General features: G+C 34.9%; 5 protein-coding genes across 5 annotated transcripts, besides 2 other annotated features; 2 read left to right on the top strand and 3 right to left on the bottom strand. All coding sequences in view use genetic code 12, as the record gives it.

The window, feature by feature from the left end:
- Positions 1 to 761: 761 nt before the first annotated feature.
- On the bottom strand, positions 762 to 2,477 carry CD36_35020 (amino acid permease, putative; the record flags this gene model as incomplete). The annotated part of the gene is made up of 1 exon (XM_002422410.1): positions 762 to 2,477. The coding sequence occupies one exon, from the start codon at positions 2,475 to 2,477 to the stop codon at positions 762 to 764; it is 1,716 nt and encodes a 571-aa protein (XP_002422455.1).
- A 552-nt stretch (positions 2,478 to 3,029) lies between these two features.
- Positions 3,030 to 3,284: a mobile genetic element.
- Positions 3,285 to 5,164: 1,880 nt separating this feature from the next.
- Positions 5,165 to 6,862, bottom strand: CD36_35010 (N-acetylglucosamine-inducible general amino acid permease, putative; the record flags this gene model as incomplete). The annotated part of the gene is made up of 1 exon (XM_002422409.1): positions 5,165 to 6,862. One exon carries the CDS (start codon positions 6,860 to 6,862, stop codon positions 5,165 to 5,167), a length of 1,698 nt encoding a protein of 565 aa, XP_002422454.1.
- A 2,248-nt stretch (positions 6,863 to 9,110) lies between these two features.
- Positions 9,111 to 9,488: a mobile genetic element.
- A 113-nt stretch (positions 9,489 to 9,601) lies between these two features.
- On the top strand, positions 9,602 to 11,725 carry CD36_35000 (DNA polymerase epsilon subunit B, putative; the record flags this gene model as incomplete). The annotated part of the gene is made up of 1 exon (XM_002422408.1): positions 9,602 to 11,725. One exon carries the CDS (start codon positions 9,602 to 9,604, stop codon positions 11,723 to 11,725), a length of 2,124 nt encoding a protein of 707 aa, XP_002422453.1.
- A 230-nt stretch (positions 11,726 to 11,955) lies between these two features.
- BET2 (type-2 geranylgeranyltransferase beta subunit, putative) lies at positions 11,956 to 12,966 on the top strand (the record flags this gene model as incomplete). The annotated part of the gene is made up of 1 exon (XM_002422407.1): positions 11,956 to 12,966. The coding sequence occupies one exon, from the start codon at positions 11,956 to 11,958 to the stop codon at positions 12,964 to 12,966; it is 1,011 nt and encodes a 336-aa protein (XP_002422452.1).
- A 4,547-nt stretch (positions 12,967 to 17,513) lies between these two features.
- On the bottom strand, positions 17,514 to 20,411 carry CD36_34980 (DNA binding protein, putative; the record flags this gene model as incomplete). The annotated part of the gene is made up of 1 exon (XM_002422406.1): positions 17,514 to 20,411. The coding sequence occupies one exon, from the start codon at positions 20,409 to 20,411 to the stop codon at positions 17,514 to 17,516; it is 2,898 nt and encodes a 965-aa protein (XP_002422451.1).
- Positions 20,412 to 22,247: the final 1,836 nt, after the last annotated feature.

The following is a 22,247-nucleotide window of genomic DNA, read 5'->3' as shown; positions in this document are numbered from 1 at the left end:
TATTGACTTATTTATAATAAAAAATCACAGATACTCTTGAATTATACAATGATGTTTTAAGATTGATAAGAAGAAACCATTGGCAACACTGTGGCCACTCGGCTAGAAACTATATTAACACATTTCAAATTTGAGGGTTGTTTCAAACGAGGAAACCATCCAGAAGCAATTGAGACGGGCAATGTATATGTATGTTTACCTGTCTGGCATTTTGATCACGCTTAATTTGGGATTTGTTTATTGATTATGCATAAATATTTTATTTTTCTCTTTTCTTGTCAAGTGGTAAAGTATGATTAGTAAGGGCGTTTCAAGTTTGCAATCAGGTGTTTCAGAGTTTTTTTGTTTTCCTTTTTGAAGGTTTTGGATTTCCCATCTCACCACTATCAAGTAGTTTTTTTCATTTTTTTTTTTTTTTTGTCGTACCTGAAAATGCCCCTACATCTAGATTAATTTACTTTATAGTTTGTCATGCTTTTATCCCGTTACCTTTGCAATATCAAATATGTTTTAGCAAACGTAATTACAATTTGCTAATTGTTACCACCAACAGAATCAAAACAAAAAAAACAAACACCATTAGAGTTGGCCCCTCACTTGCACTATTTACCCTAAGCAAACCGTATATCCGTTGATTTCAAGAACTAAAAGAACTACAGATAATTACTTAAATACAGTATGATTAATGTAAACTAAATATGTTATGATATAAAGATCTACTCTATGTATGCACAACTATCCAAAAAAAAGAAAAAAAAAAACTAATCAAAACATTTAATCAAAATCTTTTTCCAAACCGGAGCCTTTTGATACCTTTCCTTGTCTTCCAAGTCTTCTAAAGCCAAAAGTTCTGGATCGTAAATCATTCTATGGGTATCAATATCAATTTCTTCAACTTTCTTATACAATTTCCAATTTCTAGTCCAGAGTTTATGACCAATGTAGCACACCAAAAACACTGGAGCACCCAAGTAATTTTCAAAGAATGAATTAGCACTGGCTTTACCACCACCACCTAATGGCCATAATGAGATCCAGAATTGAGCAATAAGAATAAGACAGTTAATGATAACTGAAACATATGAACCCCAAACACCAGTTGGTGCAACATAAGCCAATTGGTCCAAACTAACGCCTCTATACTTCAAGGCAGCTCTGAAACGGATGTGACTCACACAAATAAATAACCAACACATAATAAATGAAATACCTGAAATTGACAATAACCAGACAAACACGGTTTCTTGTTTCTCATAAGCAGCAATGAAACCAAATAACCCAGCTACAACAGTAATAAGCCAAGCTCTAGTTGGTCTACCCTTCTTGTCAATGAAATCCAACCATTTAGGACCCAAACCTTGTTCAGCCAATGATTGAAGCAATCTTGGAGAACTGTACATGGCGGCGGTAGCAACTGAAACAACTGAGATCAAAATGACGGCGTTGATAATATGCGGCAAGACTCTGATACCGTTCATTTCTGCAGCAAGAACGTATGGCGAAGCATGACTTGCTGCACCACCACTTCCCATCAAACGATCATTGTTGTAAGCCACCAATAACCCAACAAAAGTTAAAGAACCAAGGAAAAGAACAACAACTTTGAAATACACTAATTTTGAAGCAGCACGAATAGAAGCACGAGGGTGTCTTGTTTCACTAGCAGACAAACTAATAAATTCAGACCCACCCAAACTAAAGGCACCAGTAACAAACACAGAAGCCAAACCTTTGAAAGATGTGAACGCACCAGGGTCGTGATAGTATCTACCACCAATAAACCCATTTGGACCTCCACCGACGTCGATGATCAATCCGAAAATCACAAACCCAACCAAAAGTAAAACTTTGCAACAGTTCATACTTGCCTCAGCGACAGCATACACTTTGGCACCACCCATATTGATCAAAGTAACAACGACAAAGAATATAGCAACAAATACATCAGGATTAACTGTGGTTGTCCAAAACTTAATGATCATCGAAGTGGTGACCAACTCCAAAGCCAACACACACATCCATTGGAAGGCATAGTTCCATCCCAAGGCAAACCCAAGACTTTCATCGATAAATTTGGCATAATAGGATTGGAACCCACCAGGCAAACCTGGATAAGCAATGGCCAACTCTGAAACAGAGTTGATTGTTGGTGCCAACATACAAATACCAGTGATGAAATAGGCCACAAGAACACCAGCAGGACCTGCAGCCCTAAGTTTACTACCGGATGCAACAAGTAAACCAGTACCTAACCCAGTAGACAATGACATTATACGTAATTCAGTTTTGGATATACGTTGATCTTTACTTTCAGCTGAAGTCTTACCATCTGCTCTATGGAAAGAATCAATGAAGTTGTGCCAGAATGATTTGGATGTAGATGAACTTGACGCTGAGAACATATCCATGTCCAGCTTTTCAATGTTTTTGACCACTGGGGCCTTGTGAACATCTGAAGATGATGATGATGCAGACATGATTAAAGAACCTATAATAACTTAACGGGATTGAAGACTTATGGCAAAGCAATAATATAATTTGAGTATGTAACTAGTGGACAGTTGATAAAACCTGATTGGTAGTGCAAAACAAGACAGTTAATTGAATAGTTGAATGGAGTGTTTGATAATAAAGATTCAAAAATAAAGCAAAAGAAAAATTTAATATGAATAATTATAATAAAGAATGATATGCAATAACAAAAACAAACTCAAGATTGAAAATTGCAAAATGAGAAAAATCTAATCAAAATAGAGTTTTCTTTTAACTATAATTATAAGATGTGAAAAACAAAAAAAAAAAAAGAAAAAAAACCTAAAGAATCTACATCTGGGGAAAGGAAAGGGGGAAGATTAGACATTTATATATACTCTACAGATTAAAGAAGCAAATGGGAATTCTATGAAGTAATACGTTTTCATTGAAACTAAAAGAAAAAATTTTCGTGATTGTTAATCTATTTTGTGTGCGTAAGAATTTTAGACCTCCGAAAGATAATTAGAGATAATATAATAGAATATAGTTGCACCTGTTTATTTTGAACTCCCGTCCTCTACATCATCCCGGGTTGTAACCCCTCAGCTTATTAGACATGTTTAATGTCCAACTTTCCTCTCTATTTTACATACTTTATCTCTTATGAACATTATTCACTTTTACATTGAAACCCTTTATACTATACACTTAATACATATTAACGTATAATATAATAATTATAGTCGATTAGAAGATAAATTCCCATTCCTGGTACTTCAATCGAATATAACCACGGTACCAATTAAACACTCCGAAAGAGAATTAGAGATAACGTAATAAAATAGAATTGCACCTTGTTGTTTTTCCCTTTTACACTACAAAGAAAAAATTTCTTTTACTTTTATCAGCGTTCATTTTATTTCTTTTTTTTTTTTTTTCTTGACTTCGCTTGTTCTAGTCTAATTTAAATGACAACCAAATTTTGTCACTTTGCCCATCTCTCTCTTTCTTTCTCTCCCCCACCTTTGACACCGTACCATATTTCTACCCCACCTCGCCGTAATTAGCCCAAAAGGTTTAACTTTCTTTAATATAATATTGCTATCAAAAGTAGTACTTTGCGAGATGAGCTGAGATCCATATTATTGTTCGTTATACTAGCCGTAGGTATAATCATGTGGCTTGCCATTTTTAGAATCAAACGAGTAACACGTCAGAAGCCTCCTTTGCCCTCCACATACAATCCCGTTTTGTTTTTATTTTTTAAGCACTCCGTAGCAGCACAAAAACTATATCGTTCTGTAACGATATCTAGAACAAATGATTCTAAAAAACTTTTGTGTTAAAAGTCTCTTGATTTTGCCATTTAAGATTAAGGTGAACTCCGTTTTGATTGGCTCAAACGTATTTTGCTAAGTAGCAATTGTTCAGGTTTTTTTTTCCTACAATTGCGTTTCGTATCCGAAAATTTTTTTTTTTTTTCTACTTTAAGTTTTGCATACTTACGGCGTTTGTAGACCAACAGAATCTTGAATTTAAAACAAAATTTTAAGGCATTTTGTAAATGCTCTCTAAAAAACAACTTACTTTTTGTCGTCTAGAATCAAACAGAAAAGGCGATCTGAGTCTTCCCCACAGAGTAATGCCAACTTCTGTACGATAATAATAGTTTGGTGGGGTCAATCTAACAACAATAGTAATTCTATATATTCTCCAAACTGCTTTTGAAGAAGTCTTCAAACTCCGAATTCCTAGTGCCTAGAAAATCAACTAAAAATAATATCTCCTACTTCATCCTTTTGATTTTATTTTGTCTCTTGCCTCGCTAAGTGTAACTCTTTCCAGAACTGGTTCCAAAAGATAATAAACTATTTGATAAGATCAAATTATTTTACAGACTGCTTTCTGAAAGATAGCGATAAGTCAATATAATAACCAATTAGCATAGCTATCTTGTTCTATTCAAGTACAATCTTCTATCTTATCTTTATTGTGATTAATTAATTTGTCGTCGTCTCAAGTTAGCGGGAATGGTCTGATTTTTCTAACTTTTAACTGCGACTATGTTTGTTTTTTGGTAGGTCGCGGGTACGCTCAATTTTGCTGCAAGAATCAACCTAGTTTTAGGACTATCATGCCAATTCATACATAAATATAGAGCATTCTAGCTAAGTTTAAACGACATTCCAGTTACCCGTAACAGAATCCTTTATGTTAATGTTTGGTAAGAGAAATGAAAATGCCTCAGGCATTGCCACAATTGCAAGTGACTTGAAAAAGCGTGTACCCAAGACACATTTTGCCCTTAGCGGCAATTCTTTGTGAGACATTTGTTGATCCACGGCAATTCGTAAAGCAGGGCAAAACAGAATCTTACTAAACTCAATTACATCATTAATGAGTACCCATTAGTGTTCGCCAACGTTGGTTGGTTATATTTCTTCAATGTTTCAACAATTGAACTGGAAATAAAGCCTAAATCCGAAGGAAAGAATGAGTTATGTTTGTTAATGAAACAATAAAACTGGTCACTTTAGTTTGCAACTACATTTATCTGAGTGGTTATGAGATTGAACTGGTCTTTTTCTGAAAAATTAATATTCATGATAAAACTTTTTTAAAAAAAACTATGAAGCAAAATAAATCATAGTGACTGCTAAATTATCTTATGTCCTTATCGTCTTCCACTTTAATCGAAACAAATAATCAATATTTTTTTCCACAACGGTGCCTTTTCGTATCTTTCTTTATCTTCCAAGTTTTCTAAATGTAAAATTTCGGCATCCTTGACCACTCTATCTTTGTTGACATCAATATCTTCTACTTTTTTATATAATTTCCAATTTCTAGACCAAATCTTGTGGCCAATGTAGCAAATAAGGAAGACTGGTCCACCCAAAAAGTTTTCGAAAAACGAAAGGGCATTTGGTTTGCCATCGCCGCCTAATGGCCACAATGAAATCCAGAATTGAGCAACAAGAATGAGACTATTGATAATAATGGAAACATATGAACCCCAGACACCAGTAGGAGAAACATACTCCAAACTCTTAACATCGATTCCATTAAGCTTTAAAGCAGAACGGAAACGCAAATGACAAACACAAATAAACAACCAGCACATAACAAATGAAATACCAGATATCGACAACAACCACATAAACACAGTTTCGTGTTCTTTGAAAGCAGCAATAAATCCAAAGGCACCTGCTAGTATGGTGACAAACCAGGCTCTTGTGGGTCTTCCCTTCTTGTCAATGTAGTCTAACCATTTGGGTCCTAACCCTTGCTCTGCTAATGATTGGATCAATCTAGGAGAACTGTACATAGCAGCACATGCAACCGACGTGACAGAAAGTAAAATGACAGTGTTTATGATGTGGGGTAACACTTTCACTCCATTCAACTTGGCAGCAAGAACATAAGGAGACACACTGGATCCACTGCCATGCATTAACTTATCAGAATCACTAGGCACCAATAATCCAACTAACGTCAATGATCCAAGGAAAAGAACAATTACTCTAAAGTACACTAATTTTGATGCCGCTCTAATTGCGGTTTTAGGGTGTTTGGTCTCACTTGCTGACAAACTGATAAACTCAGATCCACCTAAACTGAATGCCCCAGACACAAATACCGAAGCTAGACCTTTGAAGGAAGTAAAGGCACCAGGACTGTGATAGTACTTCCCACCAATGAATCCATTTGGGCCACCGCCAACATCAATAATAATCCCAAAAATAATAAATCCAACTAAAAACACAATTTTAATGGAATTCAATGCGGCTTCAGTGACAGCATAAACTTTAGCTCCACCTAAGTTGACCAACGTAACAATAATGAAAAAAATCGCAACAAATACATCAGGGTGCACAGACGTAGTCCAAAACTTGAATGTCATAGATACCGTAACAAATTCTAATGCCAAAATACACATCCATTGGAACCCATAGTTCCACCCCAAAGCAAATCCAAGACTTTCATCAATGAACTTCCCGTAGTACGATTGGAACCCACCAGGTAACCCAGGATAGGCAATCGCCAACTCAGCTACTGAGTTGACCGTTGGTGCCAACATAACAAGACCAGTGATGGCATAAGCGATAACCATTCCAGCAGGACCAGCTGCTCTAAGTCTACCACCAGTGGCCACGAGCAAACCAGTACCTAACCCAGTTGAAATAGCCATTAATCTTAATTCATTTTTGGAAATTGTTTGTCGTTTATTTTCAGCTGATGTATTTGATTCAGGAGCTCGTCTAAATGAATCAATAAAACTATCAACAAATCCAGAACTATGTTTTGAGTTTGTTGTTACTGCTGAACATGAAAAATTATCTTGGGCTTTTTCACTTGTGACTATTTGATTATTACTTTTCTCCATGATGATGCTTTCTTTTGATGGGATACTATACTATAGTATTTTTGAATCAAAACCAAAAAAACTGTTTTTTATTATTGTAACTTTCAAACTTCATCCTCAACGATTGAACAAATCAAGTGGTTTAAGTAGTAAATTCTAAACCAGTGGACAGGAATCATGAACGTTTGGTTATTATAATTGTTGGTATCTCCCCCCCCTCTTTGGTTTGGTAAGCTTCTTCTATTATTTTATCTAAATTATAGACATTTTCTAGACTAAACAAAAAATGAAAATTTTTAAACTGGAAACCATACATCGCTGTTCAACTAAGCAAAGTTTTGCTGGGCCTAAAAAACAAAATACTGAGGAAGATCATTATTTCTCCACCTTCTGTTTCAGTATTATACTTCTTTAGTTCTTGTTTAAATTTGTTTCTTTTTAATTTTATCAACCATACCATTTCTGGTGGTACACTCTATCGCCAATCTCGTAGCGGGTTTCAACTGTAAAAAGAGTCAGCTTCTTGCCCCCCCTCCTTTCCCGGACATTTGGAAAAAAAAAAAAACTAGATCCAAGAGGAAGCCAAGGTTTTCTTTTTTATTGGTTTTTAGATTAAATATAATAAACAACCATCATAACCCAAAGTATTGAGAAGAAATCCACGCTTTTCTTTTGTTTAGTTTTCAAGATCCCTAGGCTTTGATTACTTTGTAATTACAAATTAGCTTTACAAGGTCATTAAGATCATTCTTGTTAACACATCTCATGGTGGATTTTCAAATCACCAATGTCTGCTGGATAAATTAATCGTAATAGTCCTCTCTTCCGACTTTATAAAACTACCTTGGCATTTTATCATTTCTTTTTTTTGGATAACCTCAAAAGCAACAAACCAGAATATAATAAAGTCACCAATCTTTTATAATATTGACCGCTTATGAATTTAGCCTATTGATAATTATATTTTTTTTACAAAGAAGGTAAGGTAAGGTAAGGTAAAGTCAGGTCAGATCAAGTTTAAATATTTTGATGATTCCCTTATGGTTCCGGTTCAGATGCCCCACTCTTTTCCCCATTATCATCACCTAGTAATACGGACTTCCCAACAAAAAAAGAATTCGAAAATAATAGAATAAAGACAAATGCCTTATTGCAAGAATACGACTGTAATTGATGGTAGTGGGGTTGGTCTTATTATGACTTGTGGGGAGTTGTAGTAATATTTCAAGCAAGTTTTGTTTTGTGCCACTTCCAAAACTAAATATAAAGCACCCGCTAATATTGAATAATTAAGACAATTAGCGGTGGTGGAGGAACCATCATGGTAATCTGTATCATGAAGCACAAATCAAGCTGCTCATTATTATACTCAAACATTGAACTTGCACTGTAAACAAAGGGCATATCGAGGTTAATAATGCGTAGCATTTACTCTATTGCAGTACTATATTAAAGAAACTAGTCATTCAAACTGGAAACGCTTGGTGTTTGCTGGTCATGAAACAAAAACTTTATATTTCATTGAATTATATATTTATGGAAATAATACCTACTTTTGGTTAAAAAATCTACGTATAAGCTTTTGAAAAAGAAATAACCATAGTTTCTTGTATTGCTTTTTTAGTTTCTGGTTTGTTCCTTAGCGGAACTATGCTGAAGCTGCAAAAAAAAAAAAAAAAAAAAAAAAACTTCCCAACATTGCCATTCTCTTCACCCACAACCGAATTTAAATTCTGGGGTCAAAAAGACTAAAACTAGGATTATAGGAATTGGTTTCTTTCATTTCCAGGTTCAGCATTCTCAAGTCAATTTTGGTATCGTTTTATCTAGGAGTTGCTACTCCACAATAACCACTCAAATGCTTGACCATCTGAAATTTAGAGCTCCAAGCTCAAGTTAAGAATAATAAAAATAATTCAAACCAATAATGATATGATCATTTATGTTAACCTGTTTATCGATCTCGTACGATTACTGCTTGGCACTTATTATCAACCCTTGTATACAACAAGAGGGTACAAGGTTTCTCTATGTGGTCTCGTAGACACGACATTGGATGCTTAGTTATCAGCTCCACCGATTTCTGTACAAAGGTCTAATTGCGTATCAAAGACAATCAAAGCTTTTAGTTCTGGTAATTCATTGAAAAAGATCTATAACTGTAAGTTAATTTGACTCTATGGATATATCCGTTAAAGTAAGTGTCTCTTTGCAACAAGAAACAAAAACACTGTAATTTTTGTTACACAATAGACATTTAATCATGAGCTGTTCGCTGGTGAGCAATTTTCCATCTAATTTACCCGACACTGATGGAAATTTTATTCTCGACGCTCGAGGTCAGGAGTGAAAAAATTTTCACGGAGAAAATTATTTTCATCATCATTTTTTGTAAGAAAGGGAGGTTCTAGTGTTAGAGAATAGATAGCGAACACCTGGTATTCTCAAGGTAGATTTAGATTGAAGAAAATATTAGTTATATTACTTTTATACTTGATCAATAAATTTTCTTTATATATTTAAATTCTTGGTATTGTCTAACTGAGTAGAAACCAAAGGACATACTTTGCATATTTAAGATATATTTAGTGCCGATTACCTGTGACATTTCCTTAGTGACTGTTTCGCGAACGCTGGCAACCGAACATGAGCTGAAGCAAAAAAAAAAAAAAAAAAAAAAAAAATACAACTGAAATACAAGACGCGTCAATCCACCTTTCGACATCTTTCAGGAACACATCCAGTTCAATAACATTCAACATGGAAGTCACATCTTTGCCAATCAAACTTCAACCTTCCAACATTCGACCTATAGCATTCCGGATATTGTCGAAAAAACATGGATTAAACATTAATACAGATGCTTTGGCTATTTTAACCGATACCATTGGTTACAAATTTGGCACCGATTGGAAAAGTGTTAGATCGCAACAATTTCTTGAAGAGATTGCTAAAGTATGGAAAATCGAAGATCGGGGACTATTTATTGATGGTGATGGATTGAAACAAGTACTTAAAGATATGAATTCGAAGAATGGCAACGAGCCAAAACGAGCTCATCGAACTGACACTTTAGTTGATATCACTAATGATGGCAACCAGAATCATACCCATAGTCACAATGAGAAACAAACAGATCTTGAAGATAAAAATGTGCAACAAGAAAGAGATGATATTCCAATCAACTGGAAAGATTACTTTAAAGTTGTGTCTCCTAATAACCAACCCACTAGTATATTTGACAAAACAAGAAAACAATTTGACATTGTGTTTAAGAATATTGACGACAAGGACAAAAGAAACAATCGTGGCGGTAAACTTGACTCAATCTTGACAGAATTAGCAAAAAATTTGCCTGCATCCATTGAATCATTTAATAACCGATATTATCTATTAAGTGATCGATTATCAAGAAATGAAAACTTTCAAAAAAAATCATTAATTAGCTTATCAGCACTAAACTCTTTCAAAGAGGGGAAGACAGATAGTATAGTGGGTCATGAAATTACTTTAATTAAAAACATGTTGGGTCGAGATGGACAGAAATTTTTGATATTTGGTTTGCTTAGTAAAAATGCAAACGATGAATACACATTGGAAGATGAAACAGACAATATTGAATTAAACTTATCTCAAGCTTGCAAATCCCAAGGGTTGTTTTATTCAACAGGTATGTTCCTATTAGTTGAAGGCATTTATTCCGCCAGTGGGGGTAATTCTAACCAGGACCACGGTTATATTGGAGGTTGTTTTTATGTTAGTAATATTGGACATCCTCCAAGTGAGAGAAGAGAAATAAGTTTGGATGTTTATGGTAATTTGGACTTTTTGGGGATGCATCGACAAATTGCACCAGTAACAGGTGAAAAAATAACAAAAATAGCTAAAAAGTTTAAGAAAAAACTAGTACAAATCGAAAAGAACTTAAGTAATCATAAGCTTATATTTATGGGGACTGATTTATATTTAGATGATTTTAAGGTTTTGGATGGGTTGCGAAAGTTTTTCCAAAAATTAGAAAACTCAATTATTGAATCAATTGAGGACGAAGAAGGTCAACTAACGGAAGGCACCAATATTCCAATTGCATTAGTCTTGACAGGATCGTTTGTATCAAAACCTTTGTCTGTCACGAATTCATCAGTCAGCAATATCACTAATTCAGAATCATATAAGAGCAATTTCGATAATTTTACATCAATTTTAAGTAAATTTCCTAATATCGTATCCCATTGCAAGATAATATTGATTCCAGGCAAAAATGATCCTTGGCAATCCACTTATTCATTGGGATCATCCAGCTTGAACTACTTCCCGCAATCATTTATTCCAAAAGTGTTCATTAATAGGTTAGAGAAACTATTGCCCAAGGGAAATTTGATAGTCACTTGGAATCCCACCAGAATAAATTATTTATCACAAGAGTTGGTGGTATTCAAAGATGAATTGATGACCAAGTTGAAACGAAACGACATTATTTTCCCTCGTGATATTCAACAACAAGAAGAATTGATTGCCAAAAATGATCAAATAAGCAATGAAGAAAGAATTAACAATTTAATCCAGAATAAAAATACTCATTTGCCCTCAAAAATCAAGCAAGCAAGAAAATTAGTGAAAACTATATTGGATCAAGGGAATTTACAACCATTTTTGAAAAACCTAAAGTTAATCAACTTGGCTTACGATTATAGTTTGAGGATTGAACCCTTGCCTAATGTTATTATTTTGAACGATTCAAGTTTTGACAATTTTGAAGTGACTTATAACGGTTGTAAAGTAATCAATATTACCTCTGTTGTCAGCTTGAGTAATAGGAAACTAAATTACGTGGAATATTATCCAGGCACAAAACGATTTGAATTCAAAGATTTGTATTTTTAGATAGTTAATATATATAAGGTGGATTGTCAAGTTACTTTACTACTAATTCACACATTCTTTTGGTGTAGATCTTATATACAGGCATTAGTTTTTTTTTTTTTTTTTGGTGAACAAACAATGATTTCATTTTTCTTTGGCTATTTTTTTTTTTTTTTAAGTTAACCAAGTCATACTCAAAAAACAACATTCAGGTCCAATTGATAAAATATACGCTTAATAATTCCCAATCAATGTCTAACACATCATCAGATACAACCATTATTCCATTTGTAAAATCCAAGCATGTACAGTATATAATAGAGCAGGAATCACATCGATCTTTTGAATATTGGTTGAGCGAACATTTGCGCATGAATGGATTGTACTGGGGGGTAACAGCATTGATCACTATGAATGAACTATCAGCATTGGCACAGCAAGATGTGACTGATTATATTATTTCGTGTTGGGATGATAAAACAGGTGCTTTTGGATCATTTCCAAAACATGATGGCCATATATTATCTACATTGTCGGCATTGCAAGTTTTAAAGATCTATGATCAAGAATTGACGTTACTAAACGACAATAATGAATCAAGAGAGGGGACCAAACGTGAGAGATTGATAAAATTTATTACCGGATTACAATTGCCTGATGGTAGTTTCCAAGGGGATAAGTATGGTGAAGTAGATACTAGGTTTGTCTACACTGCAGTTTCATCTTTGAAATTATTGAATGCATTGACAGACACCATTGCTGATACAGCGAGTGCATTTATTATGCAATGTTTCAACTTTGACGGTGGGTTTGGGTTAATTCCTGGGTCCGAGAGTCATGCTGCACAAGTATTTACATGTGTGGGGGCATTAGCTATTCTAAATAAATTGGATTTACTAGATGTGGGAAATAAGAAGATCAGATTGATTGATTGGCTAACAGAACGACAAGTGTTACCCAGTGGAGGGTTTAATGGGCGCCCAGAGAAATTGCCAGACGTGTGCTATAGTTGGTGGGTATTGTCCTCGTTGTCAATTTTAAATTGTAAGAACTGGGTTGATTTGAATATTTTAGAGAAGTTTATTTTGACTTGTCAGGATTTGGAGAATGGTGGATTCAGCGATAGACCCGATAATCAAACTGATGTATATCATACTTGTTTTGCCATTGCTGGTCTTAGTTTAATTGATTATAAGAAATATGGATTTAAAGAGATTGATCCAGTATATTGTATGCCAGTAGAAGTGACATCTAAATTCTAGTGTAGGCAAGCTTGGTTGGGAAATAAATAAAAAATGGGTTATCGAAGGAATTGTGTTGCTTTGTATGTGGATGCAAACAAGATATAGATTTGATAGAGTAGTGGAGTAGCTTGTTTTTCCCGATTTAAAACGACTTCTAATTGTGTTGGGTAGGATCAGAAGAATGGATAGTCTAATTCTAGTATGAGTATTCACATTTTAAAAAACCATTTAATAACTTCGAACATGTTTGATCCTTTCTGAATTTTAAATCTCTTTTTTGTTCATATCCATGGATTATTATTACTCATGTGATTTGGCATATTGGCATTTCGTATTAGAAAGGTTTTATTTGGTTTTTTTTTTTTCTAAATCTTGAAAATTTCAGTTTTGGGAAATGTTCTCCCCGATAACTGAACCACAAAAATGGCAGATAAACAAATTCGCCAAGCACTTTACACAATATTTGCCTGATTTGAATGAGCTAATAACCCTGAAAGTTGTTGATTGAACTATTCGGAAGATAGGTAGCGAAATGTTTTTAAGTGACAACAACAACAACAATCATGCAACACAACATACACAAACATAGTATGTAATATTTCATATATTTGCTCCACATGCATCAGGCACGCATATACATCTACGTATATTTTTTGTAATACTGAATAGAAACTTGCGACTGGAATTATAACACCCCTTTCTCCACCGCCTAATAGAAAGGGAAGTTCCAGAACACCTTCAATCAACGACAAACATGCAAAATACTGAGAGATGTTTCAATAATTACTTTGTGATTAATTTCAAGTTGTTGTTGTTGTTGTAATAGTAATTTTACAATATACACATTTGTAGAATTGTAATATTGTGTTATTGAAAAACAAGACAGAGATACTAAGCAGTACTAAACTACAATTAGACGAAATCATTTTTTTGAAATGATGTTAATTTCAAATTGTATTTTTTGGCAGTATTGTGAGCTTACAATCTATAAAAAACCCTTTGCAGGTCGATGATGCCATTGTTATTAGTTGTTTTCAAAAATGTTCTGAATTCAAGATTTCTTCATGTCGTACAAATGCAGATAAATTCAAGAAAACAACCAATTATTGAGGGAAGTTTTATGCGAAACAACAAACTTGAAGCTATCAATACAATTGGATGTTATTCCATTAATATTTAGGGTTAAAGTATCTTTACCCAACAAAGTTCAAGACAGGGATGCATTTCCAGGGTAAGAATAATTGCCTGTTTTAGTTCCATGAAAAATTGTGGTATTCATGCAATACAAATTTCAAATATACACAAAAAATAGCGTTGGCTCACAACCACCACTGCAATTGTGTAACATTTTAATACTGCTGACGAATTAAAACTTGTAGGAGAATACAGTTGGCAACAATGCTTATTACTGAAAGGAATAAAATGTATGCTTGTCCAGTTTGTTTGTTTATCACTAAAACTGGAAACAGAAAAACAAATAATAAGAAGGAAATGTGAGTGATCATATGTTACAGAAATTGTTTGTGACATATCTATTGTTATTAAGGGTCTGGAATCAGGGTATTCACAATATTGAATGTTTTAAGAAGAGGTGTTTTGGGAAATTCACTTTCAGTTCTTTGAATTGGTTGATGTCTAACTTCTAGTGTTCATCATCTAAAGTTGAAGGTTAAAACAATATAGAATTGACAAACAGCCTTATATTGTAAATTTCAGTTTGACCGAAATCAAATAAATAAGCGAAACTTCATTCATCGAATTTCAAACAAGTGTGAAAACAGGGAATCATTTTGCAGTTACTATTATTGTTGGGAACACTTTTGTGTAAGATCACTGATATTTTTGGTTAATTTTTCTTTTTTTTTTTTTTTTTTGGTCAATGAACATTTGATTCTAGTGTAGATCTGTATATTGGTAACCTGATGGGAAAAAGGTATGGGTTAGTAGTAGTAGATATCTTAGAAGTGATCCACCTGGATACCTTAAGAATATAGCACGAGTTTGAGAAGGAATGGCGGAAATTAACTTCCCTAATGATGCAATAAGCTTTTGTGTATTGCTGCAAAAGATCGCCTAATTATTTTGCATTAAGGCGGTGCAATAAACTTTGTTCTCATTTTAGTTATAATGCATCTCTTTGAATTCTGTATTTTGTATTTTTCCTTTCTGAATATTTTGGATATTATTAGCGAGTATTATCCCGCCATGTTTGGAAACAATCATGTGGTGGTTTTGATCTGGAGTAAACAGAAAAGCATTTACAAAAAAAAAAAAAAGGCGGTAGTTGATAGTGATAGAAAAAAATTAGTTGAACCTGTACAAATTAAGCAAATACTAGAACTTATTTAATTTGTTAAACTCACGTTGCTTTTATTTCTGACTACATTAATTGAACTTTTTTGGTGGATTTTCCCAAACAGGATCATTCAAAGTGTTTTTATAATTCTTATGGCATTTCTTTTTATTGGGAAGTTTTGTTTTTGTGTAAACATTTATGCAATAGGGCTTTGAATTTCTTTTGAATTCAATTTTAAAAAAAGCGTATTTCAATTGTACGAAATTAAATAGTTGATCAAGCCATATTATTTTTCACCGGGTTGTCAAATACAATTCATTGTTGCCTATTCTTCAGGAGTTTTTTTTTTTACTACTTATCTTCAATGGAATCTGACTAAAAATTATATTGTGACAATATAGTACATCCAGCAGAAGGGATGCTCGAATGGAAATGAAAGGAGACAAGAAATCCATGAACAATTCTCTTCATTATGAAGATAAAAAACATAATTCAAATATGAGGAAATTATTAGCGTGGACTGAAAAAAGTCAAACATGACGCAAAAAAATATACATACATACATACATACCCACATATATGTGATTTCTAGGTAAATCTTTCCCTGGTTGGTTTTAGGGCTGCCTTTTTTTTTTCGTGTTGACGATGGTGATACCATGATAATGACGATCGTGGTTGCTCTAACCCTGAATCAGGTTAGAATGTAATCTCCCTTTGTTTTTTTAGTTTGGCTAAGTCTTGTTTTAGTCTTTATTTGCGAGCTTTTGAATTACCCAAATTACAATTCATGCATGGATGGATAAATTTCCTTTCCCGTAGTTTTCCTTTAATTCCCGTTAGCCTTTTTTTTTTTGTCTTAGTAATATTAATCCTTCGTACATTTATTGGGGATGTTCCTTGCAGGGACAAAAGTTCATTACAATCATTTTGTTTTATGATTGTATTCCGGGTTGTTTTTCCTTTGCATTTGTATTTCTTATTATCTCTTTTTCAGTTTGGAAATTTATTGTTCTAAAAAATACAGGGCAAAATTTGGGTAGGTTTAAGCAACACTAATAAGATGTATTTGCTCATGCTAAGTGTATTGCTGGTAGAAGAGGTGAGCTAGATAGCTAGTATGGAAGGCATTTGTACCCGGCTATATTGAGAAAGGCAATACTTTGCAGTTTGGTAACAGAGGTAAGAGTACGCGTCCACTAGACAAGACATAGTAATATCTCACAAATCTTGTTTGATTCTCTCTCACTTTTTTCTTATGTTGACAATGGCCATGCATGTTGTATTATTATCCCCTATTTTTCACAATTGCTTTCTTAGAGGCCGTGGATTGTTGTTGCTGTGACGATTTCTGTCTGGTAAACTTAATCAAATATTTGTCACGTGGATATAGACATTTTTGCATACCCAGGTTTTCAAAATTTTATAGGTAAACCATGTTGTCATCGAGTTAAAGTTCCTACCAAAGAGAATAGAGAAATCTCGAAGAAAAGAAGTCACTCTTGTGTGTGATGTTGAATGGAAGATGAAGAAAGAAAATATTTCATGAGTAAAAATAAAGGCAACTTTTCCCCCATTTCAAAATTGGTGACATCATTGTTTTTTTCAGTTTTTAGTAGAGTTTCCTAAAGTGATTTCTGTTCCAACTTTTCAGCAATACAACCAAATAGTCAACTAGATGAAACAAATATTTCACTTATTGACTAAAGATTGATGAAAGTAGCAAAGAGAGTAACGGTCATAGATTAGCAGAATATATAAAAAAAAGGCTAATTGGACCCTGCGTTTAGGCTAACAGTTTGAGAAGAACAAAAAATATCTTGAAATTGGCAAAGTTGTGAAAAGCGATTGCTATTCTAGAGAGACTCTTGATAGTATGTTTTTAAATACAAAGTAGGAACATAATAGCAAGACACCACAATATCGTTATTCATTTGTTTGTGGAAAATGAATTTTGCAGTTGCGATATTTTGTTTCATATCTGTTGAAGTACTAATTGTTTATTGAAATGTTATTCAGGAGACAATCTCCTTATGTATTTCTACAAAGAAATATTTACCAAACACAAGCTTAGTAGTTAGTGTGTGTGTGTTTGTTTCCTGTTGACCTACGTGATGTGTATATCTGAATGTCAGTTGGCTTTAATTTCAATAAAAACAACATTTATATTACTTTTGTTATATCTAATCTACATATAAGTTGAAACAAAAAAAAAAAAAAAAAATAGACTAGAATTTAATCCCATCAAGCATTTTTAAAAACTCTCAAAAATTTAATTTAACAAACTATTTATTATTGACGGTTTTGAAATTCTTCCACTTTGTCGACTTTGTAGACGAGGAGAATCATTAGAACTTCCCGTTGTTGATCTTGTTGTGGTTTCTTCACGAACCTTTCGAGTTTTATTTCTACCCCCATATTTTCCTCTAGCTCCACCTCTACGCTTACGTCTTGTCTCTCTGGTATTAGTTTTTGGTACCGGTGGTGGTGCCGGTGCAGGTGCTGGCGCTGGTGCTGGGACTAGTGTTAGTGCTAGTGCTGGTGCTGGTGCCGGTGCCGGCGCTGGTCTTAGTGTCATTGTTGGGGCTGGGGCTGGTGCCGGTGCCGGTGCCGGTACTGGCGATGGCTCAACTCGACCATTAGCATTGTTAGCCATAGTTTCAGTAGTAGTAGCACCAGCAGATAATCCAGTACCAATATTGCTGGCACCATTGTTGCCATTAATGTTGCTGTTACCAACAATGTTCTTACCGAGGCGGCTGCCCGATTCAAAAATTTTTTTCCATCGGGATTCACAAGCAGAAGCAGTCCTATCCAAAAAGTATTTAGCAATCTGTTCCCATCCAAAATTGTGATCTTTTTTCAATCTCCATAAAACGTGATCTTCTTGTATTGACCATGACCCCACTCCTCTTCTTGGAACTCCTACCACTGCTAAATCATTGCCGTTGAAAGTATTAAAAATACCCGGACCGGATTGTTGTGAGTATACTGGAAGTCCTTGTTGTAATGGTAGTTGCGATGGTGGTGGTAGTTTTGATGACGGTGGTAGCCGTGATGGTCGTGATAGTAATTGTGAAACTGGTGGCAATATTGCTGGTTGCTCATTATAGGATTGCAGGTTTACTTGTGCATATGGCTGTTGGTACTGTTGTGATGGCTGTGCTTGCACTTGTGGTGGTATTTGTGGTTGTTGATATACTAGTGACCCTTGTGAAGCTTGTGCAACAGGTTGTTGAATTTGCTGTTGCTGATATGATATTGTTGGTTGTGGGGCTTGTACATAGGATTGTTGTTGCTGTTGTTGGTTTAGTTGTTGCTGTTGTAGGTTTAGTTGTTGCTGTTGTTTCTGGAGTTCTTGTCGTAGTAGTTGTTGTAGTAGTAGATCTAGTTGTTCTTGCAGTTGGCGTAGTTGTTGAAGTTGTTGTAGTTGTCGTGGTTGTTGTTGCTGCTGTAGGTTTAGTTGTTGTTGTATTTCTTGTAGATCTTGTAATTGTTCCTGTACACATGATAGATGATGTGGTTGTACTTGTAGTTGTTTCGACTGTTGTGGTGGTCTTAACGCATTTGAATTTCGTTTACGTTTTGGTTTTTGAATAATGTTTCGCTGTTGATGCTGTTGTTTTTCTAACTCTTTTATCAGATCTCGAAAGTCTCGTAATGCAGGTGACATATAGGATTTTTCTCGTCGCTCTTGCTGTTGAAGTTGTTCAAGTCGACGGTGACGTGGACGTTGTTGTTGCTGTCGTGACTGCTGTTGAGATGACAGTTCTGTCTGTTGTTGTTGTTGTTGTTGTTGTTGTTGTTGTGGTTGTTGTTGTGGTTGTTGTTGTGGTTGTGGTTGTGGTTGTGGTTGTGGTTGTGGTTGTAAATGCTGTTGCTGCTGCTGCTTCTCTAAGGGTTGTGGAGGTTGTTGTTGTGGTGGTGGTGGTAATTGTTGAGATTGTTGTTGCTGCTGTGAGGGTGGCAGTTGCTGAGACTGTTGCAGTACTTGTTGCAGTTGCAGTTGCAGTTGCACTTGTTGTTGTGGTCCTGCTTCTGGTGCCAGTGGTTGCAACTGACGAGATTGTTGTTGCTCAAATGGTACCGACCCATGTTGCTGCTCCCGCTGTGGGGATCGTGGCAGTTGCTGTTGTTGAACTGGTGGCTCACAAGGTTGTTGAGGCAGATTTGGCATTGGCTGCAGCTGCTGCTGTTGCTGTTGCTGTTGCGGTTGTTGTGGTGGTGGTGGTGGAGAAGGTTGACGACGACGTTGTGGTAGTGGTGGTGGTGGTGCCGGTGCTGGTTGCCATGGCCTTGGTGGTAGTTTCTGGAGTGGTCCGAAAGAATAGTACTTGCTGGCCTTCTCATGTTTCACTGGAGCCGGACGTTGCAGGGATTGATAAGACGGTGGATTTTTTGATGTCCCCCCTGGACAATGCTTTTTATGCGGCTGAGCTGCTGTCAGGATAGATGGTGCTTGTTTTGGTGGGCTTGTTTGACTTGATGGTTGTCTTGAATTTTTATTTCTTTGGTAGCCAGATCCTTCACCTGGATGCTCACTCGCCTCTTGGCTTGATTGTTTGATCATTTTATACATTTCATCACCATCTCGTTGTCCGTCAACGAAATTTACCATGGAAGCCGTCATCATATGCGGCACTGCTTTGCACATTTTTACCATAGGATAAATACTTTTTTCACCTGGAGGTGTAAGAATTCCTGGAGGAATGCCAGTAATTGGTGAAGGAGTTCTACTTTTGCCATTTTCATCTTTAATTCTATGCTCCTTGGTAACAGCTTCCCGGAAAGCAACATAAAAACCAAACTCATCCTTTTCCCAAAGGGATCTACCAGACAGTGTTGATTTCTTAGGAGGAGCCTCCTTACCATTACTGGGAACTTCATTAGCAGGAGCGGCAGAAGGACCTGAGACGGGCGTAGTTGGTTCTTGGGGTGGTGGTGTTTCTGGAGCCTGTTGTGGCAGTTGCCCTTCGACTGGATCTCTTGGTGAATTTGATTGTGATGATCCCGATTCCAAAGGGGCACTTGCCTGCAAGCGGTTCTGTTCTTGTTCGGAGTTCGTTGAGTTTTGACCAGAAGGCACAGTGGATTCAGCAATAGTGACACTAGTATTTCTTTCTGGTGTAGAAGCAGGACTGGTTGGATATTTAGAATTGGGTGTTTTCATTGCTCGATTTTACATATAGTATGTTGGAGGCTAATGATGGTGGGTTATGTTTTTTTTTTTTTTGATTCAAAACAAAACCAATATACTAACGAACTGTTTAGATCAGCAACAATAAAATGAAATCGAATTGTGCAGGCCCAATCCAAAAGTTAATAGTATAGCTGATGATTTAAAAATTTGTAGTAATATCAAGTCTAGTTTGTAACTCGGCAGCTAAACAAAAATGAATAATTTGAAGAAACAAAAAAAAAAATAAAGAAGAATAAGAAAATATTTCAACAACCTTCAACAACACCCCTATATATATTAAAAAAATTAAATAGGTTTTTGGAAATTTGAGATATTCTAATTACAATGTTGTTAAGTCAAAGAAAAAGGAGTAAGCGTGTTTGTACAAGCACAAATCAGTTTATAAAATGTAGTCTCTTTGTATACATGAATGTATGCATATCTCTATGTGACTGATGGGGAGATACGCCGAATTTACAAAAAAAAAAAAAACAAATTGAAATTTGAAATTAACTACCTGTCTGTAGAAGATATTATATATGTATGTTGTATGTTGTATGTATTATTAAACATATGCCGTGGGAACCACTTATGTTTGTGGTTAAAATCCACAAAAACTTGATTGCAAAACAAGCAAAAAAGTTTTATTCCGTTGTGCAGCCAAAGAGAAGAAATAAATGCGCTACAAACAATTACACAAACCAACCATATAACCTCTCTTAAAAGAAAAACAAAAAAAAAAAAGGAATATTCACTTGCATATCATATTTTCTGCCTTATCAAGATTCTGGATTCTTTGTGTTTGAATGAATGGAAACTATCACTACACTATATTCTTTTTAACAATGTGTTTTAGTTTCATTTCTTCTTTCATTAATTGAACAACATAGATTCTTTGAAATACTAGTTTAAAGAACTGATAGGAGTTTCTTACAGCAAGACACAACAATACATAAAATAAGCTAAAAGTACAACACAACAAAACCTTGTTGGCCATACATGCCAAGCTTTTGAATTGTAGATGTTTGCCTTGGTCTTATTTTTTTTGTAAAGTTTTCGCGAATATATATGAATAAATTTGCATTTTAAGTGAATGGCCAAGTAGCGACGAATATTAATCAATTGACAATTACCTATGAGAACACACCCAACTAACACAAATTTCATGAAAATGTGTATATATTAAAGAATCTATGGTTAATTGTATAACCCATATTGACTAAATAATAAAAAAAAAAAAGACAGTAATTGTTTTGAACCAGAACCGGGAAAAGTATATGAGTCATTTAGATTGGTACTTGTAGGAGAAAACAAAAAAACATAAATCTTTTCCAAAAAAACCCATATCTAGATTGGTATTGATGCTTAAAAAGGAAAAATTTAATATTTTATACCAAGCCAAAACCATTAACCCAGACAATGCTATAGGCACAAATCAATTCTTGATATTCTTCTGTAATTGCAGATCAATGAAGAGTGCGAGTGAGCATGTTAGTGTCGTTTCTGCTATCATAATGCCAACACACATTGCATATCATGTATAGTGATTTATTACAGGTGATTGCTAATATTTGTATGTAATTCCATTCCGATTCTACGTTTTCTTTTCTGTGTTTAGGACTCAAATACAATAGGCGGGTGGGGGTATTTAACTTGACTCCACGGTATCTAACGAGCCTGATTATACAAGATGGGTTTTGATGAAAATGAAATACAACGTATAATATTCAGTACACAAGGTGTTATCTATATGCAACTTAATAAATAACCTGTCTCCCAAATGAAATCAAAAAAATGATACGCTAGCCCTTTTACCATGTCTCTTTC

Source organism: Candida dubliniensis, chromosome R, assembly GCF_000026945.1.
Source record: "Candida dubliniensis CD36 chromosome R, complete sequence".
Lineage (NCBI taxonomy): Eukaryota > Fungi > Ascomycota > Pichiomycetes > Serinales > Debaryomycetaceae > Candida > Candida dubliniensis.
This window is presented reverse-complemented; position numbering and strand designations above follow the sequence as displayed.